Source organism: Microcebus murinus, chromosome 2 (assembly GCF_040939455.1).
Source record: "Microcebus murinus isolate Inina chromosome 2, M.murinus_Inina_mat1.0, whole genome shotgun sequence".
In the NCBI taxonomy this organism is placed as follows: Eukaryota; Metazoa; Chordata; class Mammalia; order Primates; family Cheirogaleidae; genus Microcebus; species Microcebus murinus.
Window position 1 is genome coordinate 10655274 of NC_134105.1, and position 26153 is coordinate 10681426.

Here is a 26153-nt window from a genome sequence, read left to right on the forward strand (position 1 = left end):
CAGAGTAAACAATGATGTTGTTTATTTAAAATGTTTACTCCAAGAAATATATATATAAAAAAAAATAAGACAATTACAGCACTAAACCAGGCACCTCTGACCAAATCGCAACCTGCTCTTCAACTTCCCTGCACCCTCAAAGCCTCTTCTTTCACATCCTCCTTCCTGAGGTGAAGACTGGTCAGACACCCTCGGGGCCAGTGCCAAGCATGTCCCCGGCCAGGCCAGGCCAGGCCGCCGTGTACCTTTAGGAGTGCAGCGCCCCCCTCCCCCCACAACCAACTCCTTGTTCAAAAGGATGTTCCCCCTTAGGAAGTTCATTTAAAATCTACGCCAAAAGGAGTTGGGGGAGGCGGTCGGGGGGACAGGGCAGTCTTCACTTGGAAGGTCCCCTTCCTTCTCCAGTCCCTGGCAAGGGTTCCAGAAGAGGCTGCGGCTGGTTTTAGGTAAGTCCGTGGAGGACCTAAGCCCAGCGCTGCCCAGGGCACCTCCTGCGAAGCCAGGACCCAGGGGGCTGCTTCCTCAACCCTCCTGGCGACCACACCACCCAAGGGTACAAAGAGCACAGATGCCTGAGCTTCGTGCAAGGAAAGAGGCCAAAGCAGGGAAACTGAATAGGTTGTCACATGGAAGCTTGAGTCAGAGATGTGGTTTTGGAGTGATTTGGACAAATTAGGTTAGTTTAGCCGAAGCTTTGAAGTTGCAGAAGCTTCTCCCCTGGACTACTGATTGAACACAGGACAGAGAGATGAGCATGAAGTCAGACTAACTCTTAGCAAGATGCAGGCCTGTCTCCTCCCGCAAGGCCTTGTAACTGGCCAGGACAGATACTGTTACAGATACTGCGCTCCGTGAGGGCAGAAGTCATCATAAGGAGAGACGGGGGTGGAAGATAGAGAAAAAAGCAACAACGACTAGATCATTTTTGGCATTTTAACATCGATACAATGACAAATAGTAACAACAGCAAAAGCAAAGAAAATTGAAGAGACCAATATTTAACTTTCCCATCCACCCAAGTCTCACACTTAAGTTCTATCCCCACCTCCCCCATAAGCACCACTGAACTAAAAATCTATTTTAAAGCACCCAAACCAGTCCAGACCCTCTGGAAACCAAGAGCCCCAGCCAGAGCTGTCACCTCTCTTGGGTCCAAGTGAGCGGAGGGTTCCGGGAAAGGCACCTCGTAACTCACGCAGCGCAGCGCACATCGGTGGCGAGCTCGGGCAGAGGGCACTTGACGGGAAGCGGGTGGCAGTCATAGCATCGGCGCTGACACGCAGGGAAGGGGGACTTCAGTAATCCCAACTATTTGGTACCAGAGCCAAGCAGATGCGACTAGAGAGCTGGGTTAGCAGAACGGTACCCCAAGTCTCAGAAACGGGACTGCCCGTTGCAGGCAGGACCCGGGGTCAGGGGCGTGGGGGGAGAGACAGACAGACCGAAGCACAAAGGCGATAAAGGCTGGTAGGACAAAGGGCTGACCCTTCTTTGCAGGGACTGGAGAAAGCACTGTCACTGCTGGCTGATCAATCTCTAATTGGCGAGTGCTAGTGACTGCCCGGGCTCCACAGGGAGCCATAAAGCTGGACCTTTCAACAGATACAAATGTTCCCCGCCTCTGCCCCACCCCCAAGTCCCCATGGTTCCACGATCACCTGATTTTCATTTGGGCTTCTTTTACAGCTAAAGTAGATAAAAATGGCTAAACACAGACCCCAAACCCCCACCAGGGGGGAAACGGCAGATTCTATTCATGGTGCAGCCAGAAGGCCTCGGGCCTCACAAGCAGCCAAGGGGAAGAAACAGAACGAGCCTGTCTGCAAGAAAAAGCGGGGAACGAGTGACCCGGGTGCTCCAAAGATGCAAGCGTGGTTTTGGATGGAGATGACCCCACGGACGTCTTTGCCGGGGTGCTGCTGGTTCCTGTAAGGACATCTTTTCTGAGCAAATGGCGAGTCCACTTCCACGCAGCACCCACTCGGGTCACAATGCTAACCACGACTGGGAAGGGATGTTTTGGGAAGTGTATTCAGGAAAAGCAAAAAAAAAAAACCTAGATTGCTCAAAGTTTCTGCCTTTTTTGTAGGAATGGTAAGTCAACTATGAGCAAATATTTTAATTAAACATTAAGAGAAAAAAACATACTTTGGAAAGCATACAGAAAAAGGTAGTTAACGTTGGATCACTTATAAAACGGAACCTCGGGGAGTCTAACAAAAATGCACCTTCGGTCGACTTTTGCTTTTTTAAATTCCTCGTTTGACGTCACGTCCCAGTGCACATGGAAATGACAGCTGCCGCGAGAGGTGGAATTGGAGGGGTCTCCAGGAGCATCAGAGGGTTCGGGGGTTGTATTCTGGCAGTTTCTTGATCTTCTCTTTCTCGGTCTCACTTTCGTCTCTCGCTATCACCAAGGAGTGTGAGTAGCCCATGGCGACCTGCGAGACACATCGGCACTGGCTGTGCGTGGGGCGCGCCAGCACATCAAGGCCAGCTAACAACAGACACCGGGAGCTGGGCTGGCCACGAGGTCAGCATGGAGAGAACCGGGGACCCTCGAGATGCGTATGAAAACCCTCTGCTAAGGACAGCAAGTCTCCACGCGATCCCGTCACCAATGCCTGCCAGCCACAGCCTTTCGGGCTGCCACGGAGACCTGGCTGGAAGGAAGCCAACGAGCTGTCTCTGCCAACAGGGACAGGTAGAGACATGAGCTCCAGCTCTGCATTCTACGCGCCTTTCTGGAGCACCTCTGGGTAGGTGTGTGCCCCATCTGTGTCTCAGCAGACGGGGCTGGCAGCCTGGCGACTTGGCAGCAGGGGCCCTGCCCTGCCATCTGCCTCGCGCAGTTCTACTCGGCGGATCTGCCCCCAGCCTAGCAGCGGGATCCAAGTCTCGGGTGAAGGTTTAATGGAGCCACGATGCGCTCGCCTGGGGACCAGTCTGCTGTGGCCATACTGCGGGTGTGCCATCAAGAGCGAGGATGGCCACCAAGCCCGGCCAGCATTACCTTGCACACTGTCACTTTCTCCTGCTGCTGGCTGTACCTGTTAGAAAACTCTAGTGCACGGTGGCAGGGAAGCTGGTCGAGATGTAGGCAAGACGTGCCCTTTCCCTGCCAGGCGCCTGCTGGCACTCACTGGCACAGCCGCCCACACTCACCTGCTCTGAGAAGATGCCATCCAGAGTCTTCACCTCTTGGGCTGCAGTGGAAGACTTGGGCTTGTGGTCCCCGTAGCCCTGGCAGAGCAAACGAAACACTCAACCAAACAGGGATCGACATGGCCCAGTCCGAAGCGGGGACTCACGGCACCACGTCCCAGCAAGACGCTACCCAGAGCCAGAGAGGACGCCCTCTGTCCGCTCAGCGACTGAGCCCAGCCACGCGCAGGTACGGGGCCAGGCCGCCAACAGTGCCCACAAAAGCCACTATCAACAGATGACGCGCTCTTAACTTGAGGAAGACCAAGGCGCTCGGCTCTAACCTGTGAGGGTTTATGTGATAATGAAGCCCTTTTGGGGAGTACAGAAAAGTGACAGGAGATGACGCCGTGAATATAGGAAGAAACTGCAACTGCAGCCTTTCAGGAAGACAAGGTCACTGAGGACGCTGGTCAACAACGTGCCCGACGCTCTGCGGTTTAGAGGCCAAATAACCACCATCCAAACCACGAGATGGGGGGAGTGAAAGGGAGCACTGCCGATCAGCAGTGACTGCAGGGCACCCCACGCCACAGACAGGAGGACTCGGTCAACACTGCTAAGGGCGGGGGCGGGGGGGGGTGTCATGCAAAGGTCTCAGACCTCTCGGCTCAGCTGAAACAGACGGTCCTGAAGGGCGGGAAGGACAGGACACCCCCAGCCCGGGGCCTGCCCACACCCGAGAGGCTTCCCCAAAAGTCCCCCTTATTCCCCTCTAGTTTCAAAATTCATATTTAGAAAGTCAAACTCTATTTCTGATAGGCCCCCCCAAAACCATCTGTTCTTCCTCTAAGAGCAGTCCATAGAAACTGGACCAGGTTCTGGTCATGTCCTTTCAATGTTTCAAACTGGGCAGCCTCTGAAGCACCCCCCGGCCCCCGGCAAGACCGCGAGGGTGTGCAGAGCCCCAAGGAAAGGAGTTCCGCCTAGCATCCGCTTATCCACCCCAGCGACCGCGCACGGGACCCAGAAAAGCCCTTCCTTCCCCTCGTCTCCGTCAACTGGGTTGGCTTCCACCCACAGAGACTAGGGGAGAGATACGGACCATGTTTCTAGCAAGAAATAAGGCAAGACAAACTACCAAGAGTCAAGCAGACGATGAAACCATGACTAGAGCAGGAGGACCGTCAGGATGAGCCAAGCTATTCTTAACAAAAGTTAAAGATTAGCCTAGGACCAGGACCTAAAAATCAAAGACATTTGGTCGGGGAGGGCCAAAAGTGTAAAATTGAGGGCTGCTGGCTCCAACCTCATCAGTCACTGAGATTAAATACTGGAACACAGATTTAAACCCCATTCAGGAAAAATATGGGGAAATGTCCCCAAATCACCTATGAGGCTGGCCCGACGACCTACTGCTACGCGGAGTGCAAACCATGGGCCAGTGCTGCTCCTTGAGTTGAAAGGCTTCAAGGACGCGAGAAGATCAGGAAGACTAGACGCTCGCGCATTGGTTTAAAACGACAGTCTCCACTGACTGGGCGTGGTGGCTCACCTGTAATTCTAGCAATTTGGGAAGCTGGGGTGGGAGGATCACTTGAGGCCAAGAATTAAAACGACAGTTTCCTATTGACTTAAACCTTCTGGGCAGAGGGAACAAACAGGCCCCTTTCCCATCACCCAAGCACCACAATCACGTCCCAGGCATGGCTTACAAAATGCAAGAGGAAACTGGATCTGAAACTTCCCAATTTCTGTATTTTACAATGTGGACAGAGATCACTTTCATAATTGTTTGATCAGCACCGACTCATCCTTAAAAAGCTCATGGGATCCAAAGATTACAGAATGTTGCAGACCATAATGTACCAAAGAAAAAAAAAGCCCACACATTTTCTGGTAGAACCCGGGAGAGAACAGCCTGGACGGGGCCCCACCTGGCTCTGCCAGCACCTTACCAGTTCTCCGAAGGTTGGCGACGGGCCCCAGCTGATGGTGCTCTCGTCTGCAGCCACGATGATGCTGCTCTTCCTGCAAACAGGCAGGGTGTCACCACCACGCCCAGGAGCCCCAGCCTACGCAACTAACTGCTCAAGAGCATGGATGTGAGCTACTGATTTTAAAAACCAAGGACATCCCATTAAAACCTCTACAATGTACTCATGTCCAAGTAATAAACACAACTAAGAGGCCAACAGAAAGTCTGGCTAGGATCCAAGGGCAGGAGACCTGGCTGCCCCACCCCCACCCCAGGTTCTAGGGCTCTTGGTGGGAGGTCAGTCTGGAAGACACACACACTAGGAAACGATCAGACCAAATCAGGATGAAGCGAAAGCCCACTCCCAAGGTGGCAGGCCTTCCTGCACAGTAACTCAGGTTAATCAACTGATTAAAGCCACAATGACTCCCCTAAACTATCCCCCCAAACACCTGTCAGTTGATTAACCAACTTCTCATCAGTTAAGTGCTAGAGAACGCAACAGGTGTCCTGAAATGAACTGAGAACCACTGACAAAAAGAGAGTTTCTTCTTCCCAGTGTGTCAGAGTAGCTAAGATCCAACTATGTTTCCAATTACAAATAATTTCCAACCTGCAACGTAAGCAGAATACAGCAATCTCTGCTTGTGTATCTTTCTTTGGAAAACAAATATCTTCAAAATGCACCCCCACCCCCACCCCCACAGACAGGGAACAAGCCATCTGTTCCAGTGCCTCCCAAGCCCTCCCCCCTCCTGCCCCTCCGGATTCAGTGCACGCGATGCCCTAGCAGGACAGCCTGGCAGCAGACGTGGAGCCCTCCCAGGATCCAACACCCCCAGGGAAGGAAGAGCCGTCTCTGTCACCAGGAGATGCTGCCACCTACCCACAAGCCAGGCTCCGGATTCTCCAGCCACAGAGGTCCTGCACTGCTTTCGGGTACATGGTAGACTCACGGGAGGTGTTGGTGGCCCCCCAGAAAAACAGACCACCTGGGGGAAGACAAAACCCATTCCAACTATGACCAGACATCACAAGAGCTGAAGTCTCACCTTCAGCACTGTCAAGGTACAAGGCAAAAGGACTGGATGACAAGTGAGCATTCTGTTTAAAAGAACACTGGGGAGAGGCTTGAGGTTCATGGTCTGGGGATAGAGCAAGGGCCATGTGGCTCCCCAGCGGAACACTGATCTGCACCGGAGGGAAGAAATGACTAACCTACTTCGCTGACGGCAAAGGAGCAGGTGTAACCGGCATAGATCTGGCACGCCCCACGCCCAGGGAAGTCAAACAGTTTCACCAGGCGAGGGACCATCTCGTCCTTCTGCTCGGCGTGGCCCAGCCGGCCATAGCCACCGAAGCCCCAGGAGAAGACTCGCTTCTGAGAGTCCAGGACCAGCTGCAGGGAGAGAGGAAACAGTGTTGGAACAAGCAGGCTTCCCAGGTGACAAAAGGGGTCCCTATGTCCAGAGAACCTGATGTAGCAGCTAGCGGCACGGGAGCAGCAGCGACATTAAGGATAAGCTCTACCTGCCTCCAGCAGGGGCGGAGCCACCAGGAGCACAGCTGGCCGAACCCTGGTTCAGTAGGAGGCCACTCTGCTACTTTCTCTGCTGGGAACTCTATTTTCTAGTCTTAAGTCACAAATTTTTCCCTTTCCCTGGTCAGAAGCAAGAGGGCTATGTCTCCACACAGTAAGACAGTGCATTCAATTTCCTATTAAAATACTGATTAAACTACAGAAAAAACAAAGAGGAGAAAAGGCCTCCCTGTCCTGGATTTTTCTTTAGACCTTCCTTGCCTACAGGTACACAGGCAACCTGCACCTGCTCCCCAGTGAGGTGAGCAGACACTTCAACCACTTAGCACAGTAACTGCCACGTGAGTTGTATTTAACTCATGCTAGTGTTGAGCCTGGGACTTCATGAAGCATATGTAACTCACACATCTCTATCTTGGGAGCCACGTGAACTATTTTTCAAGTCACATTATAACTCACGCACAGAAAATGATAAAAAATAACAAATTTCTCGTTAAATTAGAAAGGATTATTTTTTGTTTTCAAAATTTTTATTCTATTTTCACAATAAAACACCGTGGCTCCAAGGAAAAAAAGTTTTTTGGTAGTGTGGCAGTTGATGTATTAAAAGTCTATCTTCCTTTTTAAAGTGGCATTCCTCCATCAACCTCTGACAGGCAAATTCGGTACCTCTGTACAACTTACTAGAAAATTTCATCTAAGAAACCCTAAATAAGATCCAACTTTGTTTGCCCTATTTAACACATTAGACAAAACAGAATCACAGTTTTCACCCTTGCAGGCTGAAATCCTAGCCAATGCAGGGTGCAAAGAATCCCAGGAAGGTGGGCCCGGAGCACCCAGCCAGGAGCACCGACTTGGTCTCTGGACTCCTAGCCCAAGGCTCTTTCAACAGCAGAGAACCCAACTTTACTCACAGGCATTCACAGGCAAAACAACTACAAGAAGGCAAGTAAGATACAAAGACACATAAAAAAAATTGTATTGCAATTTATATAAACTGACCTTTAAGGAAACAACCTTAATGATCAAAACCTATTCAATTCCCCAGTATAGGATATTGTCTATTGACCTGGGAAGATGTCCATGATATTCTGTTAAGACAAAAACCAAACACCAAACAGTGCTTACTGTATAATGGGGGGATGGGGGGCGGCAAAATGTCTGCATGTTTAGCTATGTCTGTAGAAGTCACAGGAAAAGTTAACAAAGGAGGCAGTGACAAGGAACTATGTCCCAGGGCCAACTGAATGGGACAAAGAACTCTGAAGAGCGCAGAATGGCCACCTGGGATCAGTTCCTGGCCAAAGCCAAGTGTTGGGACGCGTGAGCACAAATATACCTTCTACCCTGGCATGACTCCCGGGAATCAAAAAGAAAAACTCAAGCCTTACTGTGTGGTTAGCGCCACAGGCCACATCTCGCACAACCACATTTGGTACCGGCAGAATCTGTCCATCTTTCGTCTTCTCGATGAAGATGGCCACTCGCCGGGGGACCAGCTCGCAGTCGTACTCTATCCGCTGCGCCCGGGCGATGAACTTCCCATCGGAGTTGTGTCCTGTAGTGATGATCACAGGGCCAGCATCAGCGACCACAGACAGGGCACAAGGGATGCGGCAGTGTGCTCACTGACCGCGCAGGCAAGATCCCAGACTCCGGCAGGCCGCAGCAGGCCCAGGGCACCTCCCCAAGTCTGGCCAGTCTGGGCTGTACCCACACTTTGGTCAACAAAGGCAGCATTCTCCCATCTAAGACACAGCCCAATTAGCAGGTCAGGAAATCAATTTTGTGAGTTGAGACCAGTTATTTTTTAAAAATTAATAGAATAGCATAAAAAAACACCAAGGGATACTCTACATAATAAGGACATGTTGTGAAATTCTTTGTATGTCAGTATTCTACATTCAGATTGGGTTATAACGTAGAACTTACTCCGCACTGTGGGTTACAGTCAAAAAAGTTGGGAAGCTGCTGATCCTGGTCTACAGCAAGCACCATCTGTGCCACACTCGGGACCTCAAGGAGCCCCAGATGGACCAAGAATGGACAGAAAATGTCAACATACAATTCCATTCTTCTACTTTTATGAATTATCAGTAATCTAAACGTATGGTTGTGGGTCGCTAAAGCCTGCAATTCATATGCTCTAACTGACGCAAGGCAAAGGTTCCCAAAGACCCAGCTCAGCACAGCACATACTGGCAGCCAAGCTGCGGCACAGGCCTGAGAACACACCAGAACACTCTGCTCCTGCAGCTACACTGGCAGTGCTGCTATTTGTAGTTATCAACTACTTCTAGCCCCACATTGCAATCATCAGTTTGTCAGCTGCAAAACTGTCATATCATGGTTTGTATATTGGTTAGCGCCCAGCTTGTGGCTAATCCCACCCCCTCCCCCCATGGCATGCTTGTTTGCACATTGACACTTTATTGGTGTGTGAGAGAGAATACTATGTTATTTAAATAGTCAGCCTTCTGTGTCCACAGGTCCACATTTACAGATTTAACCCACTGCAGACCAAAAATATTGGGGAAGGGGGGTCACAAAAAAATTAATAAGATATGAGTAAGACAACATACTATAATAACTATTTATATAACACACTGTGTTAGGTGTTCTAAATAAAGTAAAGATGATTTAAACCATTAATATATGGGAGGGCCAGGTGTGGCGGCTCAGGGCTATAATTCTAACACTTTCGGAGGCCAAGGCAGGAGGAACACTTGAGGCCAGGAGTTCAAGACTACCCCAAGCAACATCACAAGACCCTGTGTCTCTAGAAAAAATGGAAAATGTAGCTGGGAGTGGTGGCACACACCTGTAGTCCCAGCTACTGGGGAGGCTGAGGTGGGAGGACTGCTTGAGCCCAGGAGTCTGAAGATGGTGAGCTATGATGACGTCACCATGCTACAGCACGGGCAACAGAGCAAGGCCCTGTCTCAAAAAAAACAAAAGAAGTATACAGAAAGCTGTGCATACATTTTATATAAGGGACTCAAGCATCCTTTGGTGTGGTACCTACAGGGGGTCTTGGAATGAATCCTCCAATGGTTACCAAGGAGCAAACCATATCTTGGAATCACAACTAAAATAAGCAAGATGAAATTATTGGGTTTACAGGGCACTGTCTTATAACATTCTTCTCATAAGCAGTTCATATCATGACACCAATTCTCCCCTGTTGATATATACTCTTTTCCACTGGAATATACCTGTCAATTTCAAAGTCTGAGGTTGCCACTATGAGACTCCCCAAACTTCAAAACTATGATGTATTTAAGGACATCATAGTAAACAGAGTGCATCATAAGACATGGGAGCTACTCCTCACACAAAAATGGTATTTTTCAGACACCTGCACTCTTCTGGACAAGGTTTCAATAAAACAGTCAACAAATAACTTCTGGAGTCCCTTTTATGCGGTATCAAAGTGATGGATACTAAACCAGACAGACAGTCCCCAGAAGCAGAGGGAGCACATGTCGGGACTGTTTTCCCCTTCCACCTCCTTTAAAGGAGCCGCACACAATCCTGGTTTCTCCCGAAGTAAATCACAGGCCAGCAAGTGCGCGGGAAAACGCGGAACAACGGCGCTTCCCCACTCTTCCAGAGCGGCGACAGCTCGTTAAAACAGTCAGTGGCATCATCTTTGCCTTACCTGACCCAGTACACGCCATGCAAAAAAGAGCGCGCGCGTGGGGGAGTGCGTGCTGGTGACACACCTCCAAGGTCACGTTTATGCTCTAATTCTAAAAGGGACCTGCCCGGATCTAGACAATGAGATCGAAAACGCGTTTTAAAACAAGCTGGCACGTCAAGAACGACCAAGTCTACAGCCTCTAAACGAGTGCGCGCAGGCAAGCGAGCACGCGGACGAGCGCCACACGGCAGCGCGGCCACAGCGGCTGCTCGCGACGTCGGCCGCCACCGCGAGCACCCGCGCGTTTGCCCGGCTCGCCAGGACGGCCAAGCCCGCGGTCGGGGAGGCCCAGGCTGCAGGGCCCGCACGTGGCCGGAAGCACAGCCCTGCACTTCCGGTGTCTAGCCCGGAGCGGCCGTGGCCATGGAAACGAAAGCCGGCGACTCCCCGGCAACCGACAGGAATGCGCGCACAGGGCCGCTCTTATTCACTTCTGACTCGGGTATATTTAGTTTCACAAAGTCACCGTTCCCTGAAGTCCAAGGCCACGGCGTCTCCGCGTTCTATTTATACGCTTTCCATCTGCCCGCCCGCGTCTGCTGACGCGAGGCCGGCAACCCAGATCCCGCCGCGCGGGGCCGGCCGGCAGGGGGCGCCCGCGCCGCGCCCACCGCACCGCACCGGCCTGCTCTGCTCGCTCAGCTCTGGCAGGACCGGCGCGGGGGAGGAGGGAAAACCTTCCCTCGGAGAAAGTACTGCTTTCTGAGCACACACAGGCACTGTTTTGGACGGGGCATTCCGATCCGATCTGGAGGGTCGCTCCCTGGGCACAGGACGCAGCTCCTCCTTTGCGAGCCGCGACAACGCCCAGGCCGGGTTTTCGGAACCACCTTCACCTTGCGCAGTTTTCGCATTTTCAATAAAGGCGAGCCTTTTAATGTGAAACTGAATGAAGGTGGTTTTTTTTTTAACTTTTAAATCCTTTTATATAAATGAATTCCCAAATCAGAGGAAAGGCTCTTTTGTCAGACTCCAGCCCCGACTTTCTCACTGAGGCAGTCGGCGGAACACTCTAACCCTGTGAATTACGACACACTGTTCCATTAGACGTGAGATCCACTTAATGGATAAAGGCTATTATCTGAGATCAATTACCCCCGTTTCTAACACATGTGTGCAACCACACACTGATTTCTGCTTCTGATATCCAGATAGATTACAGAGCTTTTAAAAAATATATTTCCATACCCAGCTGACCATATTCAGGGCACCCAAAGGAATAGAGGTTCCCTTTGCAGTCCATTATCATACTGAATTCAGCCCCACAGGCCATTTTGGTAATTGGCTGGCCGTTGTACATTATCTGAAAAGAAAAGACAGTAGACTTTCAATCATCTTTTTAAAGGACTGATAAAAAGTCTCTACGTCCCTGCATGGTGGTGTGAAACAATTAGGTTACAAAGGTATTTAATAAACTCAACAATTCTGAAGGCAAAAGCTGAGGGCATGTCTATAATATAAAGCTCAGAATGTATGTAAAGAAACACCCTCATGACCCCTGCCCCCTCCCAGTACAGAGTAGAGTTCAAAGCCACTGTCTCTTTTTAAGATCAAGAAATCCAAGCCCCTCCCTTCAACACCTAAACCACTAATCAGGCACTTAGCATTCTGTCTTATATTAGTAGCTCATTTTTAAAGCACAAACCTCACTCCTCCAACTTAATCCTAAATTTCTTAGGAATAAGAGGTATCTACCTCTTATTTGTGTTCTAAGCACCTGGCAGGTGAGTTCATACAAAGCATTTGCAGATAAATGCAATTACATCCATATAGCATTTCTCACTTTCTTTGGAATAGAATAGGCTTTAATCCAGGCCTAACAAATTTCTCCCATTTAGAAAGAAAAACAGTTTTCAACCTGATCACCAACTAAACCTGTTTTAAAGACCATAATGTGACTTCCACTTAAGGCATCTGGACCCTCTTTTCACAAGGGGTCAATTAACTCACAACAACAGGGAGAAGTACACAGCCCCACCTCAAAAAACCAAACACAAAGTCGAGAGAGCGAGGGAGGAGGGACGCACTCACCTGGGCCGGGCTGGGGACGGCATCCGTCTGGTTGCCGAGGCCCAGCTGCCCCATCTTGTTCTCCCCAAAAGCGAACACCGAGCCCGTGTCTGGAAGGAGGGAAAAATAATGCTGAATGTTTTGAACTAGATTTGGAATTGTAGGCATCACAATGATAAAAACAGCCCATTTTCCAGGCAGAATGCAAGTGAGAGTCCAAAATATGTTGAATCGGATACTTTGGGGCAAAACCAATTCACGCCAGAAACAGGGTGTGCAGAAAACCACAATGAGACGTCTCAGACTCCCAGATGGGCTTCCTATGACCATGGGGGAGGCTCCCTATGCCCACAAGAAGCCACCCACCACCCGGGGTCCCAGGGCATCTTTCCAGTCTTGGCCAAGAGTGACTCCATCCCACCCCCAAAGTGGACCATTTGGCCTCTTGCCTAATTTAGAAGGAACCAGCCACTTCCTTACCTGTCAAAGCCAGGGTGTGGTTCCGCCCACATGCTGCCGACACGATCACTTCGTGGCTGAGACCCTCAATAAGTCTAGGGGCTTCCACTCTCTTGGTGTCGCCATGTCCCAGTTGCCCCTTCTCATTTCGACCTGCAGATCACAGTGAGATAAAGTGGGAAGGAGAAAGAGTGGCTGGAGGAGCCACAGGGCAAGTGCACACTCTCTAATGAGGCCAATCTGTGTCTCCTAGACAGCCGAGATCCAGGGAAAAGAACATTCTGGCTTCTCTGCCCACTGGAGTGGGCTTGGGTGGCCTGCGTAAGATCTGGTGCAGCCAACAGCAAGCGCCTGCTGCTCCTTCTCCGACCCCCTTCCCTGGGGCAGCAGTGGGACGCACCTGTGCACACCTCAGGCACCTCCCCGATCTCTGCTACCAAGGGAAATGGGAGAAAGGCTGTTTGGCCTGGATGCCGCCCACAGGCAGGCATGCTCGTGGAAACACACAGTTCCCACTTTCCATAGTGCCTGCGAGACAACCACCCCGAGATGCATTTTAAGACAGTACCCACTCTAACACCTGGCTGACAAATTTTAAGTATCCCAGTGCCCTGGGCATCTACTGTAGACAGTTTCTGCCCTGCAAATGGTGCTCACAGGACAGTGCTGACCCCACCCGCTATGACTGCCCCTCACAGGACCCCTGCTACATGCACCCTGGCATCAAAGTACAGGGCTGTCCCGAACACACACACACCCTGCCAGGGACCAGCTCCCCCCTCGGGAGCTGCTTTAGATGTGGCCAGAGCTCCGCATCTATGGGTCTGTGAATTCCTGCAGAAGGCAGGCCCAAGGGGGGCACTCCCTGCCACCAAGTCCTCTGCAACACACAGGCACCCCCCCCCCAAAACAGCTCCAAAACACACGTGGCACGTTGGCTGGGCCAAAAGGAGGGCTGGAAGCCCCTAAACATTACCTAGTGTCCAACACAGACTACACAAGTTCCAAAACAAAAAAACTCAACAGGCCACTCCCAATGATGAATTTCACCTTTACAGGTCATGAGAAAGCAGAGCCAAGCAGGTGGGCACTAACAGTCCCACAGGAGGCCCGCAGAGTCAGTGAACGGCCTTCAAGTGCGTGAGGCGTTGCACTACCAGGAGGAAACCATCCCCGACTGGCCCTTACTGAAAATCTGGCTTAGGGCCAGCACCAGCACTCTGGCAGGAGAGGCAGATGCCAGCTTCCAATGGGAGCTGCCCAGGTTCACGGTGAAAGGCATGTGACATGCAGAACAAGCGCTGGGCACCGTTTCCACCTGGGCTTGGCATGCCGAGGCACGTGTGGGGAAGGCTGAGAGCAACACATCACCCACTCTCCCGTGGCATTAATGCTATGGATGCTGGACAACGCCCCTCTGCGACACCCCCTGTAGCATTAGTCTGCTCAGGGACCACACTCTTAGACAGCAAGATGCACATTGCTCCCTGCCCACAGGTGAGCACAGAGGATGCTTTTAGAATCACTCGTTAAGAAAAGCTCAGCAAAGAGAGCAGAAATAAGATAGCTGAAGTTTGGAATGCTGACATAAAGGCTGTGTGCAGTGTTGAGACAAGAATATGAGGGGTGCTTTGGGAGCAGGGACACACCTTGATGTCAACCAGGAGAAAATAAAAATCGTGGCAATGTCAGCATGTCATCAAGAGACTACAAAGTATAAATTTGGGCCAGACACACTTGTTAGTTTTTTTTCAACAGAATTACAAAATTAGCAGAGTGCAGGGAAGACAACAGATGTTAATATATTTGGACTTTGGTACAGCAGCTCATGAAATCACAAAAAAATGGTTCAAACAGACCGAAATAAAAATGCAGTCATATGGACTAAAAGCTAGCCAAAGGACCAGAAACAAAGGGTGGGGACAAATGCCAACATACCCAGCTGGAAGAAGAGTCCGGGAGCTACCAGAAGGGCTTGGGAATAAAATGAGCCTTAGTCAATACCTTATTAATGATCTGGAAGAGGAAATAGGAAAGCCATCTGCAGAGGACACTGACACTAAAGAGGAGATGCTACCAGGCAAGGACAGGGAAGCCATCCCAAGCACCCAGGTGAGCAAAGCAGCAGAAGGGAAAGCAAATCTACTCTGACAAAGGAAACTACAAGATCTGGGGAAACGTACGAAACAAACCGGGCGGTGAGATACAAACGACCCCGCGTGAAGCCCAGGAACGATGGCTGGGGCTGCAGAGACGCGGTGCCTTCCCTGCCTCCGACAGGACGTGCAAGGTATGAAAGCCAGTGCATTTAGAGTGGCAAGAACAGTGACCTTTTGTCACACCGTCCTGCAACACAAGAAGGGGCCATCCGCTGGAGGACAGCCCTTCTCAAATAAAACAGGCTTTGAGTTTTAGGCCCCTCAGTATCAGAAAGATCAAGCCTGAATATTCAGCCAGAATATTCAGGAAGAAAGAGGCTGCTTCAAGACAAGGAATCATAGAATTAGGGGGCTATGGATGCACAAAACACATCAAAAGGGGGGATGAAGGGGGCTTACTTGCAGGGCATAGACCAGACTAGTCTGAAATTAGGACGAGAACACGGGGGCTGCTACCGACAGAGCCTGGCCTCAGAGCAGGTCCTGGTCTCTCCTCTGGGCAAGCAGCAGCTCTGCACGGGGCCAGCTCGAGAGAGGTACTCACCCCAGCTCCATAGCTTCCCTTCCGTGGTGATGAGGAGGCTGTGCGCGGCACATGAGCCAGAGACCACCGTCCGCACCCGGACCCCCGCCAGGCACCCGTACCTGTGGGGTCCCCACAGATTCTGCCCGAGATTGCGGTAAGCAGCTGCAAAGAGAAGAACTCGAATCAACACCCAGGGGTGGTAGGGGAAGAATAACCCCCTCAAAGTGCCACTAGCCACTTCCCAATGGCACAAACCTGGCAGTCTATGTACCTGGCAGACGGGAGCCACACAAGGATCAAGTTTGCATCTTGAATATCTGCAATGCCTCCAATGCCCAAGGGACAAACCGCCCCAGGAGCTGGCCAGTCCTGGCATGGCCAGCCACCACCTCCATCTCTGGCCCTGACCTCACACCTGCCGCAGCCCTGCGTGCACTGCTGAGCACGCCCGCCCGCAAGTGTCAAGTATTGGGGCAGGCTGCGCGCCAGGCCCCGAAACTCCCTTGCCTTATGGCCCTAACCTGCACCACCTCCTCACTCCCTGCCACCCTGCCCACACTTTCCTCAGGTCTCCCCCTTTAGCCAGAGGCTCTTTCCAAGCTGTAACCCTGAGTGTCCCCAGTCTCCTGGGAACCACCTGCCCTCCTAGCAGGTCTATCAGGCCCTTCGAGGAGGAGCCCTGCTGAGCCAGCTCCACCTGCGGCCCCTTTCCGAAGTCTCCCTTTTCAGGCCTCCCAGTGTGGTTGCCCACATATGCACTCCCCCCATGTCCCTCCTGCCTCCTACTGTTCCTCAGAGCTCAGGTCACACACCCTCCTCTGTAAGGCGGCCCAGAAATCACCCCACCCCAGCTGGGCCCAGCCTACTGTAGCACTCCCCCGCCATGTGCTCAGTGACGACCCCTTCCATGATAAGCCACCCGAGGGCCTCAGAATGAATGTCTCTGAATGCCTGGCACACAGTACGGGCCCAATAATGTCACAATCTCCTCTTTACTTAGTGGACAGGAGTATGGCCAATTTTAGCTTAATTGTTTCACTCTGGGGCTCCCATGAGTGTTTCCAGGACTGTGGCGACTCTTTTGAAACGCCAGCCAGTGCCAAGTCAAGCATGTCAGATTGCTCAGGCTGTCGGGACTGATTAAAAGATTATGATTTCTCCGTCAATCCCAGCTCCCTGGAAAACTATCTTGGAAGTGCTTGTCCATCCCCACCTTCGGCCCCCAGCAGGGGGCGCCACAGGCTCCCCTCACTCAGTTACAGGTGCTCAGAGGGCTAGCTACTGAGCAGGCACCTGAGCAGACACCGCCTCAGGGCACGGCTCTACTTAAAGGTGAAAAGAAAATCAATTTCCAGGGGAGGGAGCAGACAAAAAAAAAACGATGGCCTCACAGTCTACATTAAAACTTCTCACAATAAACCGAAGGAGGCACCTAAATGACACGAGGTTTAGGTAACTATTAAAGAAAGATCAGCTTGGCATGGTGGTCCCAGCTACCTGGGAGGCTGAGACAGAAGGATCACTCCCTCTAGCCTAGGCAACAGTGACCCTGTCAAAAACAAAAACAAAAACAGAAACAGAAAAACACAAGAGGAGAAAAAAAAAGAGAAACCTAAGGTATTTATCATGAAGGCAAAACAGTGGCACGACTGACAAGGAGCAATGACTACGTTACAACAGCTCGTGGAGTCGGGGGTAGGGTCAGGGAGGCCCAGCCTGGCACCTGGAGCAACATGGCACAGGTAGTTAGATGCTCGCAGATTTGCCAAAGCATCTTTCCCTGCAGCGGCTCCGGGAATAGCGATGCCCAGGATGCCTCAAGAGAAGCAAGGCCGGGTTCCTCCTGGCCTCCCTTGGAATGGTTTAGGGGAGTCCAAGTCAAACTGAATCCTCGTAGCAGTCTCGGGCCCCACAGCCAGGCTGATGGCTGTTAATTCCCATGGCCTCCAGATCCCTGGGGCTGGGGCCCAATCACAGGCCGTGGATCGCTGTGCTCCCACCCTACCAGATCCGGGCAGCGTGCATGCGGGCCCACTGGCCCTGAGGATGGAGGAGATGGGGGGAGGACAAAATTCCTCCCTTCGCTTTTGGCACCAGTGGGGAAACAAACCTTCCCTCTCTTCCCTCTAAGGCCTACAGGTATTTAAAAATACTTTAAAATGACACAAGCCTTCATTGGGACGGAGAAAAACCAGGAAGGTGGAAATGGGGGCAGATAGAGAGGCATTCTTGAAATAAGCCTCATTAGGGCAAAAGAGAGCACAGCAGGGTCTGCTTCTGACCCAGGCGCTCTCCGGCCTCTGAGAACCCCCAGGAGGTGGGGAGGCCGTGCTGGGGGGGTGGCGCTCGCTCCTCTGCCGCCATGAGCGCTGCTCGCCACATCTGCAGCACGCAGCGGAGCAAACCTGGCTCCGGCCCAGGCCCTGCCACTTGCTTCCTTCTGGAATTTACTTCCCCTCCCTGGGTTTGCGTGTCTCTGACTGCCAGTGGGCCACTCATCTCAGAAGCAGCTTTGAGAAATGAGGCAACACGGGCACAGAGCTGGTAGGGAGGCACCTCAGCACGTGGGGCTCAGGTCGTCAGAGACCAGGAGGCACTTCCTGGGACACCAGCCACCCTGGGGACGTGGCCCCACGGGCTGGTCCTGAAGGCTGGGCATTTTCCACAAGAGGCGGCGCCGCCACCTGTGGCTGACACCCAGTGCTCGCCCAGCTGGACCACGCGCAGCTGAGACGCCTGCGGTTTTCACGGAACAAGATGATCTCCAACGCCCCTGTTTTAAGGCGCTAGGGCGTGCCAGTGTGCAAATATTTGTTCATGGGGCAAAGCAGTGTTGGAAGTACTTTAGGAATCTTTCCAAATAAAATCAAGAAGCCATAAAATGTGGCTATGCGCCAGCCTTCCTTCTCTTGGATGGGCCCATTTCCCGAGTATAGATACCAGTTTTCTAAAGACTGGGGACAAACAGTTACGTCTTAGGACCTCACTGCTCCCCTCTCTCCACAGACTATTCTCTCAAGCCAGTTCCTGTGACAATGTGGCAGCCTGTGAAGAAATGTGGCCTCTTCTGAAAGGTCTACATCTGACAAATCCCAGGACATTCTGACACCATCTCACAGGACCAGCCTCTTCATTTTAATGAAAGTGGCGCGAGGAAGATGGAAAAGGTGTCAATGCTCCTATGAGGGTACTATTTCTATTTTCCTGTTTGATCTTAATGGAATTGGTTTTTTAAAAGCAGGATTGTGAAGTGAGAGTGTCGAGACCAGAGTTCAAATCCAGTTCCATCACTATAGTGGCTGTGTGACATCGAGCAAGTCACCTGGCCTCTTTGTGAGTGAAGGGAATACCTGCCTGGCAGGTGGTCACCAGAATCGCACTGACACCTAGCACGTAGGCAGCGCTCAATGGATTTTTAGAAACTGTTCTCGTACCTTGCTGTTTAGGCACTTCTTTTCGACCAATCAAGTCCCAGTTGGTTGCCCCAAAAATCAAAAGCTGCCCTTTGCACTTCGACCCTTCAAGTTTCTGCAGAGACAGAGAAAGAGAAAAGTGTTAGCTTTTAAGGCTGTTTCTGGTTTTCCGAGACTGTCCAATGACAGCAGTAAAAAAAATAAAATAATTCATCGTTAATGCTTGTGCCACCCGGGGGGCTGTGCACATGGACAGAGCCCGCAATCACCCCTCACACACCGCAATGTGGGTGACCTCAAACCCGCCCGCAGCAGCTCATTTGGTATGCCTAGGCTCATCTTTATTCTTTGATTTTTCTTTAAAATAGCTTTTGCAAAACACTAAAAATTAAGCCGAATGGTATTCCTCCCCTCCACTCCGCAAAGTTACGTGTAGAGATTTATGCACAAAGCCAGCCACGTCACTTGGCAGGCACTAAAACCAGCTTACCCTGAGGGCCCAGTCTACACTCTCCCATGGCGAGCACTGCGCTCCACCCGTGGACCTCAAGCCCTGAGAGCCCCAGGGCACTGCTATATACGTGGCCATCACCCACAGGCGCGGCACCCTTCCTGTCGTCTCTCCATTTGCTGCCCACTGTGCCAAGATCCTGTCCGTGGGGAATCAGGAAGGAAAACAGTAGAGGATGGTGTTCAGATTCTCCACTGGAGGAAGACAAGGGTGGGAGGATCTGACGCAAGCGGCCTTCGATGGCTCACTCGCCCAGCTGTCCACGAGCCAGGGGACCAAGCAAGGGAAACGGGGACCTCCCCAGGGCCTGGCGTCCTGAGGGACAGGCTGTCACACCAGCCAGTGCACTTCAGTTCTCATTCCCAGTCTCTCAACATAGAAAGCCATTAAGGCCACCAACTCTCAAGACTATCACTGAAAATCTGTGCCATTTAAAAATGCCATTGTCCAATTCTGGGTGGCACTCATAATACTCTCAGCACTCTGCTTCCTTAAATGTCAAAACACGCTTTTAAAGTGGATTGTCAGTCAAAGACTCAATCCTGAACGACCCACTCAGCGCTTTCTGGCGAGGGGCCATCTGCTCTCCTCTCCACCACCGCAGGACCCAGGAGGAAAGCTTCCTTCTGTGTGCGTACGGAGCTGTTCTTGGAAGGCTTGAAGAAAAAAGGCCAGCTCCAGGTCCGATCACCCTAACCTCCACATGGCGACTGCCCTGCTGCATGTTCTGACGACATGGCTCACCCGTGTTTAAGATTACACGTGTTCACCATCAACGAATTCCGTTTCTTAGGGAACTTTACCTGACGTTACAGGGATCCGCCCCCCCAGTGGAGGTCCCCTTCCCCTCGCTTGTTCGGCCACACATACACAGCAGGAAGAAGATGGTCAATCTATAGGAACACATCCTGCAGGCGGCACGAAAGGGGAAACGAAACAGCACGGGAACGGAGAACAACTTGGCCACATTTAAATTATTTAGAGAACGCCCTTAGTCAGGGGTAGTCCACCCCTGCAGCACCCAGACTCGAATTACTTGAATCCGAGCCGAGTTTCCCCTGGTTATCTCCCTTCTTTGTTTAACTGGCAGGCCTGGCCAGAATATTCTACAGGTCTACAGCCAGTGGGTTCTGCCAAAGTCCCCATGGAGAGAGGTCCCTGGGTTCTCTGTCCAAGTCACTGACTTGTGCTCTACTGTCCCTCAAGTCCTGTGGAGGGGGCAGCAGAAAGGGGAAGGGAGCTAAGGCCCTGGGGGAGGGGAGCTGCTGGGAAAAGGCCCCCAGGATGCCAGCAACTCCGGGCCAGGCAGCCTCCCCAGGCAGGCAGAGGTTCAAGGGCACCGGTGTTGGGCATTCACTGCTGAAGTCAAACCACCCAACACCGCAAGGCACTCACTATAGCAAAACTCGCCAGAGCTGCGGCCACCCCAGCACCCCTTTGCTCCCAGGCCAGAGAGCATGGGCCAAGTTGAGACCACCAGAACCCTGGCGGTAGTGGGGTTTCCCAGGTGACCTGCATGTCTGGTCACAGGTGCGTGGCTGTTGGCCCATCAAGCCAGCTAAACCCATATACAAAAACCCAACCTTTCTGGTAAGAGTGTGGGGGAAGCCTTGGTGTACTGAGCCCACTCCAGCGACAGTGGTCTGATTCCTAGAAGGGCATTAACTGTTTCAAGCTTTTTGTCATGGACCGTATTTCCCCCACATTAGATGGAGATGAATGCATTTTCTAACACTTATTTACTAGAAGCCACTTACCTTTATCTCTATAACTTAACTCTTCCTTCTACCTTATATGGAGTAAATAATTAAAGAACCCAACTCTATCGTCCCATAAGTTGCAGCCCACATCCCCCTTTGTCACAGACCTAAGACAGCCCGTCCCAAGGGAGAGAGACCCCGATGGCTGCTGGCTCCATTCAGAGGCCCCAGTGGGCGCAGGTGTCGGGAGGCCATGCAGCCCTCTGAGACGGCATCAGCCCTCACCGATGGGCCAGGAGATTGTGTTCTGGAAGAACTCAGGGTCTGCAACACTGCTGTGTGGAGGAGGGGATTTTGCCTTGCTGCCTCCCAGCAACCTAGACACGGAACCAGGGCCAAGATGGACGGCCATGGCGGCAAAAGGCACTGAGCTACTTCAATCAACAAAATGGGATTTCTGCTCCAAAGTGACTTTTGAATTACAGCCCAAGTGCAAGGAGCATGCTTATGAGGCTGAGAGTCAACCTTTTAACATATCCCCATTTAGAAGACCACTGCTCCTGAAGGCAGAAAGACTGCTGGAGAAAAATGCCGGCAGCAACAAATTCCCTAGTGGGCTATCAACTGAAAACGGCTCCATGCTCAGTATTCAGTTGTATTTATTTGTTCCTTCCAGATTGGACAGATCTGTATCGGGGTCCACACAACCTTAGCAACCCAAGAGTGAGAAAACTACAAAGACCTGGGCAGCCTGAGTGACACTCGCCTGTTTTCTAGGATTTGGCCAAGGCTGCTGGCTTTACCTGCTTTACAAGGTTATAAGGTTCTCAAGGAATTAGGGCTGAATCTACCCTGGACAATGACAAGACGCTCATCTGACATAACTATACCCAGGTCCTCAGAGTGAGCATTTTCCAAGACTGAACATAAGAACACACATCTTATACTCAAGGCAACTTGCCCCTCAGCAACGCCACCTTCCACCATCCCAGCATCCACAGCTTTGAGGAGACTGAAGGCAACATTGTGGCTTTTTAGAAGACTCCAAGGCAGCTCCTCTCACAGAAACCTCCTCCTGCAAGCAACCCTGAACAGTAGGGCAAGGCGAGCAAAATGCTCAGTAAAAAGGCTCTTTCTGAAACAAGCTAGAGACTGCTGGTGGCCTGTGGCAGCAGATGGGGGCGGGGGGGTCCCCAGGCCTGCTCAGAAGAGGAAGACCTTGGGCTTCCCTGGGACACCAGGAACCTGGAGCCAGGGATACTGGGCAGGAAGCCAATCTAGGACAAGGGCCAGAGTGCCAGCCTAGGCCCATGGAAAAGCAATGGGGCTACATGGGCCCAGCCCTAACTCTGGGCCAAACTCAACAGACGCTAATGAAAACTTAAACGTGGGTGTGCACTTTCCAAGAGGCATAAAACAGCACCTTCTATTGAACCCTCAGTCTCCTGGATGCTCTTATCCCAGGACAGCACGCTGACTAGCCCAGTGGAATCTGCCTAACAGGCCCTCTTGGTTTTTCTAAGGGGACTGAGGAAGGAACATGTAGCTTTTAAATTCCTGCTTATGCACATACAAATTCCTTTCCATATGTATGTATGTGTATTAACAGGAATTTAAAAGCTATGTTAGATGTAAATATAAAACAAGTATAAACCGCAAGGAGCTGCTGTTGTCTACTCAGAAAGCAACAGAACCTCCCAGTAAGATTAACAAATGTGCCATTTCCCCGAGACAAACTGGCTCCACGCACGCTGGGGGAGGTGGAAGCAGAGGCAGACACAGAGGTGGGTTGGGTGAAGAGCCAGTGCCTACCTTCGTGGGGAATGGGGGGGGGGGCAAGACTCTTACTTCTTGACAACAAAATGCATTGGCAGCTGGAGCCATGCAGCTGACAACTACAGAAGCGGATAGATATTCAAACACAATCTTGCTTTTTGAAAATTCACTCAAAATAGAATACAGGAGAGGCAGAAGCCTCTTTTTAGTTTTGTCCTAACACAGTGTGATTGGAAGGCAAATGTCCAGAGTCTAGCACAGTGGATGTGATCTGTCAAAGGAAAACAGTTCCTGTGTTCCAGTTCCTGGCTACTCTGGCCACTGTCCTAGCACTGGCCTGATCCAAGACCCTAGGTAAGACCTTTCAGCAGTAAAACATGTCAGTGTCTTCTACCACCTAATGTGTTAACCCTTTCCTGGGAAGGCAGTTATGTAAAGCATTTTCCCATGTACCACTGGCCACAGCACTATGGGTGACATCATTTGGAAATCTAGTTCCATCCATGATTTTGGACAAGGCCCTCACACTGTGCCCCAGTTTCCTTATCTATAAAGTGGATGCAGAAAAGGTATTATTTCTAACCATTTAAACATTGCCTAAGCTCCTCTAGGGGAAAGCACTCTGGTAGTGTTAACCCTTAAACACCCCAAAGAACACGGACAGAAGGGGAGAAACGATCCTCTCAGTGTGAGACTCCAAGCCCTAACAGGAAGCTCTTACTCTTTCTTGGGGTTATCTGAGAATCTGGTGAAAGCTCTGACCCTCTTCTCAAAGTCCCACACCACCAAACTCGCACAAAGTTCTGGTGGGATGATGTGGACCGCAGGCTCCTATCGCAGGCCCGCAGGGATTTGCAGGCACGCAGGTTGAGCCAGCCACGACCTTAACTAAGATTTGAGCAAAGCGAAGCCCAAGCAGCCCCTGGGAGATGCTTCTTCACCGGGGGCCACGACAGAGCCCACACGGAGCATCCCGCAGCCTCGGACCACAAGCTGCAAACAAAGCCCAAGCACCGCTCAGCCGGGGGGCTTCCCCGACCTCGGGGGAGGGCTCTCCGGAGCATGCGCCCTCGCACCCCGCCCCGGCGCCGGCAGCCCCCGCCTCCTCGGCGGCGCAGGGCCGCATGGGGCATGCGCGGCGGCCGGCAGGCCCCGCCCCCCCGGAGCGCCGGAGCCGAGGCGGCGGGAACCTCAAAGCCCCGGCGCAAACCACCACTCCCCGCAGAGCGCCGGCCGCCCCCTCCCCGCGGCGCACGGGCGCACCGGCGGGCGCGGGGGGCCGGGGCCGAACGCGGGCGTGCCGTGCCGCCCGCCGCCCGCTCCTCCGGCCCGAGCGAACTTAGCCAAGTCCCCTTCCCCGGGCGGGGAGGGGGAGGGGCGGGAGGCAGTCGGCTCGGAGCGGCGCCGGGGGCGGGGCCATGACCCCCTCGCGCGGGCGGGCTCCGGCCGCCCCTCCCCCGCCGGGGCCCGGGGCGCGCGCCCCAACCGCCAACGGCCCGCGCGGCGGCGGCGGGGTCTGCTAGGCCGCGGCCCGCGCGCCCCGACCCGCGCCCTTTTGTTGTGCGGAGGCGGCGGCGGCGGCGATGATTCAGCCCGCGGCCTGCGCCGGCCCGGCCGCCCGGAGGGAGCGCCGCGCGAGGCCGCCCCCGGCCGGAACGCGCGCCGTGACGCGCCGCTGCCCGCGCCCCGGCCCCCCGCCGCCCCCGGCCCGCACTCACGACGCGCTCCTTGGTGTGCTCGGGCTCGGTGATGACTACGGCCGCGCCGCCAGCCTTGCCCGCCGCCGCCGGCCGCGCCGGGCGCTTGCCCCCGCCGGGGGCCCCGTCGAGCTCCAGGCCGTCCTCGTCGCCGCTGCTGCCGCCGCCGCTGCTGCTGCTGCAGCGCTCGGGCCGCTCGCGCTTCCTGCCCGCCGGGCCGCCGCGCTTCCTGGGCCCGGCGCGGGCCGTGCCGTTGCCCGAGCTCGGCTCCTCCCAGGCCGCCGCCGCCGCCTTCTTCCTGGGCATGGTCGCGCTGGAGGGAGACACGGGGCAGCGGCGCACAATGGACGGGTTATAAACTGCGCGGGGGGAGGGGAGCGGAGACGAGCCACCCGGCCTCCACTTCCTCCCCTGCCCTCCCCAAAGTGGCGGCCGCGGGGTGGGCGGAGAGGGGGCGAGTTGGGAGAGGAAATCGCGCCCCTCCCTGGCCCCGGCGCTGCTCCTCCGGGGAATCCCGCACGGGCGCCGAGAGCCCCGACTGCAATCCGCCTGGGGGCGGGAGGGACGGAGACCCCGGCCCATCCTCAAGTTAGGTTTGCCCACAAAGCATCACAATTGCAGCCGGGTCCCCCCAAAAGTAAAGGCAAAGGAAAGGAGCCTCCGATCCCCCAGACCTCAATTAAAGCAGGCTTTGGGACGCTTTAAGGATCCCCCTTTGGCACCTCGGGTGGTAAAGGAGCTGCCCGCTCCCCGGCCACCCCACCTGCTGCTTTTGTCTCCGCGCCCCCTCCCCAAGTCCACCCAATTTAATGCAAAGCTGTCCCCTGCCCCCCGCCAGCCTGAGACCCCAATTCGGCCCCAGCCCCGGGGTCCGACCTCGGGCTCTAATTAGCCGAGTCCCTCGGGATGGACTGCCCCCGCGAGGGGGGAGCCCTCGTAAAGACAGCCCCCAGCCCCAGACACCTGCTCGCGCAGACACGAGAAATAAAAACTTTAATGGTGCCCCACCGTCTCCCGGCCCCCTCCCGGGCCTTGCGCCCGCCGGCCTGTCCGCCCGCTGCAAAGTGCCCGGCTCCGCCGGCGGCTCCCCCGGCGCCCCTGCGCCTTCCCCTGTCTGCTTTTTTTTTTTTTTTTTTTTTATTGATTTTGAACAATGGGATCTCTGTCTGTCTCCGATTAAACCACGTGGATCCGCCTCCCTTCCCCTTTTTATTCATTCAATCCCCCAACCCCCCCTTCCCCAGGTTCCCCCCCACACCTTTTCTTTTAAAAAAAGGAAAAGAAAAATGAAAAAAAAAAACTTTCCCAGACCCCACAAACTGCTGCTCGGTCTCGAGCCCTACCTGGCTGGAGTGCCGAGGACCCGGAGAGAAAGGGCGAGGCAGCTGGAAGACGGATCGGAGGGCTTCCTTTCTCCTCCCGGCCCAGACGAGGGCTCCAGCCCACTCACCAGATACACTTAAAATGTAAATACGAGCTTCCAGAACAAATGCTACAACACAAAACAGAAACACATGTGCGGCCGCGCGACAAG

At 53.1% G+C, this 26153-nt stretch overlaps 1 protein-coding gene across 1 annotated transcript; it reads right to left on the reverse strand.

The window, feature by feature from the left end:
* On the reverse strand, positions 1-26153 carry RCC2 (regulator of chromosome condensation 2). The gene is made up of 13 exons (XM_012782095.3): positions 25963-26153; positions 24641-24932; positions 18957-19050; positions 15541-15684; positions 12859-12990; positions 12400-12488; positions 11557-11671; positions 8057-8223; positions 6341-6521; positions 6009-6114; positions 5103-5175; positions 3166-3243; positions 1-2441 (listed from the first exon to the last, which is right to left on the reverse strand). Exons 2-13 carry the CDS (start codon positions 24923-24925, stop codon positions 2337-2339), a joined length of 1569 nt encoding a protein of 522 aa, XP_012637549.1. The 5' UTR covers positions 24926-24932; positions 25963-26153; the 3' UTR covers positions 1-2336.